This window comes from Spinacia oleracea, chromosome 2 (assembly GCF_020520425.1).
Source record: "Spinacia oleracea cultivar Varoflay chromosome 2, BTI_SOV_V1, whole genome shotgun sequence".
NCBI classification, from domain to species: Eukaryota; Viridiplantae; Streptophyta; class Magnoliopsida; order Caryophyllales; family Amaranthaceae; genus Spinacia; species Spinacia oleracea.
In genome coordinates, this window is record NC_079488.1 from 94,503,041 (window position 1) to 94,510,662 (window position 7,622).

At 34.0% G+C, this 7,622-nt stretch overlaps 1 protein-coding gene across 2 annotated transcripts; it reads left to right on the forward strand.

Moving 5' to 3' along the window:
• The first annotated feature begins 1,293 nt into the window (after positions 1 to 1,293).
• Positions 1,294 to 7,622, forward strand: LOC110779573 (uncharacterized). Of its 2 annotated transcripts, XR_008928311.1 has the most exons (4): positions 1,294 to 1,493; positions 6,139 to 6,309; positions 6,856 to 6,996; positions 7,257 to 7,622. XR_008928311.1 is itself a non-coding variant. In XM_021984059.2 (3 exons), the coding sequence occupies exons 1-3, from the start codon at positions 1,392 to 1,394 to the stop codon at positions 6,937 to 6,939; spliced, it is 357 nt and encodes a 118-aa protein (XP_021839751.1). In that variant the 5' UTR covers positions 1,296 to 1,391; the 3' UTR covers positions 6,940 to 7,622. The 2 variants fall into 2 exon arrangements, 1 of the variants encoding a protein (XP_021839751.1); XM_021984059.2 differs by having other exon boundaries at positions 1,296 to 1,493; positions 6,856 to 7,622.

The window sequence follows — 7,622 nt, forward strand, 5'->3', positions numbered from 1 at the left end:
TCGGTATAATCTTCATTCGATCATATTTTGATGAAATCGCGAAAGTTGGCATGACTGTTAAGTGTCTTTTACTTCTTAATTAACTACTCGTAGTAGGAGGTTGGCTACATCGCTGGTGGACAGCGAAATAACGACCCTATACCCACCCTAAAAAAAATATATACATTGGAAAGATGGCCCACCCTTAAATAAACTAGTATTGACCCCGTGTCATGCACGGCTTTTGTTATGTTTCAAACGTGACTTTAATTTTTCAATTCATCATACGAATAAAAGGTAAATGTATTTTATTTTGTGTGTCATTAAAAGAAACAACGAAAATAATAATATAAGTTGATAATTATACTATTTGAAATTAATAATAATAATAAAAAGATAAAGGGGCATGAAATTTATCGAAGGTGAAAGGGTATGAATATTTTTGGTGGTGAAAAGACATATTGGAGAAGGAAGGGGCATGATTTTTTTTTTTTGTGATGAAAAGATACATTGGAGAAAGAAGAGGAATAAAGTTTAAAGAAAATAAAATGGTAATCTTATTTAGGATGGTATACATTTCTTGCAAATGTTCTTGTTATTAAATCGAAGTCGAAACAGGAACTCCAATTGAAACTAAAAACTATTGAAAATTAAAAATTACAATTGAATACTTGTTCTTAATTTATCTGCTCTTAATTTATACGCAAGTGAATAAAACGATATGAGAGATTGAGCAGTAACATAATAAGGTAGTTTATTCTCTATGAAACACTAAAATGAGAATGGATTTTTTAGTAAAGAAAGTTTTCAGTTATTTTATCTTTTTGATGAATAGAAACATAGTTTCTTTTAAGATAAAGAAAAAAAGTTAAAATGCTAAAAAGGGTCACGTGACACTCTATATGGGCTTTAAACTTCCCTGCTATTAAATATTAGAATAGATGTGTAAAAGTGTTGCTAACTTGTTATATACGGCCAACTGTAATATAAGTATTGTCATTGTTGTATATGTAATGTCATTGTTGTATTAAAATACGTTACAATAACGCAAAAAAGAAAATTATGTATACAACTGTAATGAAATATAACAAGTAAAGAGACCCCTTAAATGAATGGATAAAAGTGTTGCATATTAAATGAATAAGTAAAAGTATGTATAAAGTATTATATAAGTATTATCATCGTTTGCATAAATACTGTTATTATTGTACTAATTAATGTCATTGTTGCCAATACTTAATATTTTGTTTGACTTTTTCAACTCATAAAAGAGAAACACCGTTTTATCCCGGGTACGGGATAATTGTGCCGCATTCAAACAGCGATTTAAGCCTCCCTCCTCGTGGTAGAACCAACAAATATTTTGATAAATCGCAGAAGTGATTAAGATAGTAGGAGGGAGAGAAAGAGAGATGGGAAGTAAAGAGAGAGAAAGCAAAGGGTACGCATGGGCTGTTACAGCGGGCTTCATCGCAGCTTTAGCTGCTATTTCCGCAAAGTTTTTCTCTTCTCAGGTGAAATTCTTCATTCTTTAAGTAATTATTGCAACTATTTACCTTTCGATTTATGTTATTGTGATTTTATTTGGGGATTAGATGGGGTTTTGATTAGGCTTAGAGAAAAATTGAATGAAATTAAGCTGCCGAAAATTTGGATAAATTTTGTTAAGTGGTATGTTAAATGTGGTCATCCATGGAAATTAGACTTGGATTTTGTTTATAAGCACTTAAATGGGGTTGATTCGCAGTGTTAAATTGTTTTTTTGTGTTTTGTTTGTTCTTTTTGGGAACTAGTGATGCAATGAAGATCATATATTCGCTTGATTTTTGGTCCGACCTTGTAAGTTGTGAACATCATGAATAATTCCTAAACTTATTTGATGCTAGTTAACTCAAAATTATTTGATGTGTTGATTTAAATTGTGTGAATAAGTTGTGGACAGCATGAATGATTCCCTGGTTATTTTTGAAATGCCGCTGTTTTTTTGAAACAGAAAGGGCGTTGATGGTGAGGTATTTTTCTTAGAGTTTGTCGTAGTGGGACAACATGTTTTTGGTGATGTACTTGAAATTTGATTAGTTAACTTCTACTTTCTAGAATTCTAGTGTGAGCTATTGCCTCTTGGTGTCTATGCAGGATTATAGCTGCTAAAACCTTAACGGTCTATTTGATAGCCGGTAATAAATGGTGGAAATGAGAATAAATCAAAGTATTACTTGGCAAAAACATAACATCATAATGTCCATGGTAATGAGAACTAACTCAAACATGATGTTTTTCTTCATAAATTTGCACTCTCACCCAATACCACTCCCCAAATGGTAATGGATGGTAATGGAAATTTATGAAGACAAAATAATAATTTTGAGTTCACTAGCATTAACATGGGAATGAATGTTGATTTTCCTTACAAATTTACATACAAATTCATTCCGGTTAACAACATTTATAACCGGCTACCAAGCGAGCAGTAAATGGTAGGGAAGATGCATTGGAATGGTCTTTCACATGAGACATTTTAGCCATATCACACTCCCAGAACAAGTAGTTTAGTTCTTTTCTCAGTTTCTCTCATCTTGGAAGCACCCATAACCAAGTACTAGCTTGTGTATAATTGACCAGATACATATGAACCATTGCTATCGACAGTGGTGAATATGACAACATCATTATTTGGTCGGAATAATGTTGTATTGGGACTCATTGCCTCATAGGGAGGTAGAAGGAGAATTTCATTGAAATGTGAGGAGAATTAATAAGAATTTAGCAACAAAAAATGAGGGCTTTTATGTCACGACTCTGGGGTATGGACAACTTAGTTTAGTTGGAAGTGAGTACTTTCACTGACCTCTAGATTCAGAGGCAGGCGATTCTAGTTGATGGAGTCTATTTGGGTGGTAAGGAAATTTTGAAAAAAATTGTAGCTAAAGTGATATTATACAAACAGAATATAAGGTACGTAGTACTAAATACGCATTAAGGTTGCAGGGGCTTTGAAATATGATGTATCAAAATTTATCCATGTGAAATTTGTAAAAGGAAACAAAGGTGAACAGTTAGAAGCTACCTGTGACTCTGTGAGTGTGTGACTTTGGGGAAATGGCGGGACTTTTGCGCTTGTGTTCTTTTTAAGACAGGGGTTAGAAGGAACCTGAGTTAGGCTTAAGTATAATTGTGTTACCCTATTTCAAAATAAATATATTACTGACCCAGATGTTGACTTCGATTCTTTCACTGGATTCTGTATTCCCTGCTGCTTCCCTTTTTCTCTTTTGAGTGCTTTGAATGCTATCGTCAATCCAAGTAAACAACCCTTTTGGAGAACTCTCACTTGTTGTTGGGACCATTCTCAAACTTCTTGGTTGTACCCACTTTGTTTGACAGTCCTGATTGCTAGTGATTGCTGAACCTGTACTTCTTCTTCGGCTTCTGCTGCAAGTTGCCTCAGTGGTTAAGCTTCCTACTGTAAGACTCTAGCTGCCAGCTCAACTTGGGGAGTTGGCAACTTCCTGTTAGACTCTTGTTTTTTGTGCTGGAGTTTGTCATATAAGATTTTATTTTGCCAGTCTAATTTTCTATTTTCTCTCTTCTCAGTTGTAGTGTAGAAGGGCTGCCTTTGGATACAATTTCTGTTGCTGTAATTTATTTGTAAAGAAACTATAATGTAAAACTTATTTCACTGCAATAATAGAGTGGTCGTGTAACACCCCCAATTTACTAACTAGAAATAAATAAGAATATAAAAGACTTTATAATAAATTTGCGGAAGCTTACACCTAAATCGGAGGTATCACCGCCACACTTGATCACATTGTCAAGTGCTAAGGCTTACAATACTCAAACTATTACAACTCGATTACTAGGTGGTCTATTTAAACTGTACAACTGAAAAATATTAAACTGTCATAAAAGACTAAACGATAATATTGAGCTCCTTCAACTTGTAATTGCATCTTTCACGATCGATCTGCTCCAGTCAATCTTGACTGCTCACCATAGTGGACAAATTCCAAAAGGATCGTCGCAGGGCCACCATAAGAAAAAGACATGGCCGCAAACACACATAGCAAATAAACACACACGTCAGCAAAAGGCTGAGTAATCACCTGAAATAAAAACATACCAATATAGAATAATAAATGCTCATTTAAACAATGTAGTATGAAACTACATTTCAAGTATAGTCCCAAAAGAATACTTAGCTCCATAGCCTATAGATACTCTAGATCTTCCTTTCAACTGAACCTCAATATATTGATATAATCTTTTTCCTCTACTAAACTTACTTAAACCAATAGGTGTCATGTTTGCTCTTTGTTCTATACCTAACCTTGGACATGGGTAATTTGAATAAATAAACCAACAAGTATAAAAACTTGAAACTCTCCATAGCTACTAGAAAGACTCTCTAAGTCAAGGCCACTTTTGGACCAAATCCCACTTTGGGGATATTAAGAAAATAATAAAGATTGTATCTTGCTCCTCTACTAATGGTTATCATCTCCTTACCAACATGCCAAAGACTAAGGTCTATCACATTGAGCCTCAAACCCAAAATATAGCGACTTCTCAACCTTCTTATATCTTCTCAATACCCATTTAGGGTTAAAGTATATATTTCTCATTAATGACACATGATCCCAAAATCATATAATACATAACTATATATTCATGCTAATAGGCCAGTAAAACTAATACCAGTAATAATTTCTTAATCAATCCCAGAATATAGACTTAGTACAATACGCTAATCCTTATTTTAGCCAAAATCTATTATTCCTTGAACTAACCTAACTAATCTACATAAAATATAACAATAGTAAATCCAAACAAAAATGCCACTCGAATAATTTTTCTGATATCACGCAAGTAGAGATTAGCAGCAACAATTCCAAAAATTTGGGATTACTATATAAACATACATATAAAGAAAACACAGCATATGATCAAATCGGTAAAGTATGATTTCACATAATAACCACTCCTACTACAATCAAACACTTGTGGGAAAAATAAACTGACCATACACTAATAATTCGAAGGGTTAAGTGCGTGTGATTACCTTTCCGAAATAATAATGATATTTCAGATATCGTGTAAAAATGAGATTCGGATACAGGCTTACAACGATTTGGTTGCTTCGACTAGCATGCGGGTAAGGTTGAAGACGAATACTCATGAAATTTGATTAAATATTTCATAATCAATTCCCACGTGAGATGAATATACATGATGATGTGAAATTGATAAAAGGCTAAATGGGTATGAAACATGATTGGGAATATAATTATGATTAGCTTGCCCGTGAATATGTGATAATCTTAATCTCACGCAAAACGAGATGAAAACGGCTGCACTATCACCACATTAAGGTTTAGGGTTAACAAAGACTAAATAACAGACTATATATATATATATATTGTTTATAATTAGAGTCCTACTAAATTTAAAATAGCTCTTTTTAAACTTTCCGAAAATATTAAAAGAGGTCTAACTAAAAACGGAAATAATAACATTTTTACTATAAAATATATTTTACCAAATTATAAAATATTGGGATATTACAGGTCGACTGAGTGAGTTATGATTGTTGAAACGAGGGTGATACTTCCCGATGCGACGCTTAACAGTGTTTTGGGCTGATGTACTTGTCATACGAAATGGCAAGTCGCCAGGTCGAACATTTACCTATTGTTTTTGACATATACAGTGAAGTTAATTTATTGGCATTATTGAGTTTTCTTTGATTTCAGCTTTTATAATTAGAGCAAGAGAATCCCCCGTTTCTAGTGTGTCATACTCAGTGTTACATAATTCCCTAATCTCCCTGCGAATTGCGATCCGAAAAGAGCGAAAGATGGTCAGTTTTCGCCTATTTTTGTCCCATTTTGGGCAAACCTCGAATTGAAAAGGCTAATTATATAGCGAATTATGTTACACTGGTCATACTTGTAGATTGGATATTTCACTGGGAACTCTTGCCATAGGTTTGCTGGATTTTTAAGCCATGCTCTGAATGTAGTTGTCAACTTGTCATGGTGAAAGGATGTGTGCCAACATAATTCTTGTACAGAAAATCACACCACTTATTTGCTTATGCAGTTGCATTTTCCTGTTCTTGGACAGTCTAATTAATTTGCTGGACATTCTTTTCACCAGATTGTGAAATACAGCCTTGTGATTATGTTCAATGTGACAATGTGGGGATGCTACATCAACAGCCTTAGAGCGCTGTCATCTTTACAAGCTACAGTGACAAACTTTGCAACGAATTTTCTCTCGTCTGGTCTGGCTGGTTATTTTCTTTTCGAAGAAACCCTACCAATCAAGGTAAAGATAGTGTCAGTTCGGAGATTGCCTTTGTTCGACAGTTTTTCCTTCTGTTCATTCCATATTTGTTAGACAATTATGTCTGCCTATTCTCTGATCATGACTAATTGATACACAATTTGTCTACATCGTATTTAGCTAAACTATGCTAGCTTACTGAAATATTTGGTTCTTTCATGGACAGTAATACTAATCAACATGTTTAATTCTTCAGTGGAAGTTAATTAACATATTTAATGCTGCGGCTGCATTACAGAAAAGGTTTCATTTGGTTATTCCTGGTAACGGAAACTGAAGATGAATACCTGGTTCTATTTGTCTGTAGTAATTAATTCTTGGTTCTTCCATGGAAGTATGTCTCAATTCAATTGCTTGGTCTTATAGATCCACTAGAGTTGTGTTGGCTTCAATCTGCTTTCCCTGCAGTTGTTTTCTTCGTGATACATATCGATTTCCTAGCATTCTTCCTTTTATGCTTTACCAATAATGCTATTATCATCGCTAATGCACTAACTACAAATCTGTAATTCCCAACTCTGGCAACAGTGGTTTGCAGGTGCCTTGCTGATTGTAGTAGGTGTATTCATACTCACTAAATCAAGCATAGAGAAGAAAACAAACACTGATTAGATGTGTGCATGTGATGGCTGTGCGAAACATCTTCCATTTTGGGATGTGTATACCAAAGTAAGAACCTCGCGGTCATTATAGCACAATAGATATCCAGTCAAGTGCAACTAATCAGAAACTTTTGCCCCCATGAAAAAATTTCAAGTCTTACATGTCTACATTATACAATTAGTTTTGAGTATGCTACGGGATTTCTCTATGTCAATTCAGCATTCGGAAAAGAAGATGAATACGTCATGAATCTCCAAGCTACGACTCCTTTATGCCACGCTTCACACAGAAATAACTTGTCCATGTCTGATATTGTTCTTTTGTAGGTAGAAGTTCCCCCTTGGAAATGTTGGTACTCCTCTACAACTTGGGTTTGCTTAAATGAGATACATTGATTTGTGTATCCTCAAGTAAGTGGAAGCATGTCACTGTTGTAACCCTTTTATAAGTGAAAGTATAAAGTGCAGAATATGATTCTGTAAATCTTAGTGATTAATAAGTGGTGAACAGCTTGGAGAAATATGAGTCATATGTCCAAAGAGATTCAATTGAAAATGGACAAATTTCTTCTTATTTAATTTTTGCATTTATAAGACATAACCTGCTATTTTAGTAATCCCATAGTTTGTTGGGATTTCTTTATTTGGAAATTCAGATTATATTAATAAAAAAATATGAGGAAGTTTTATGTC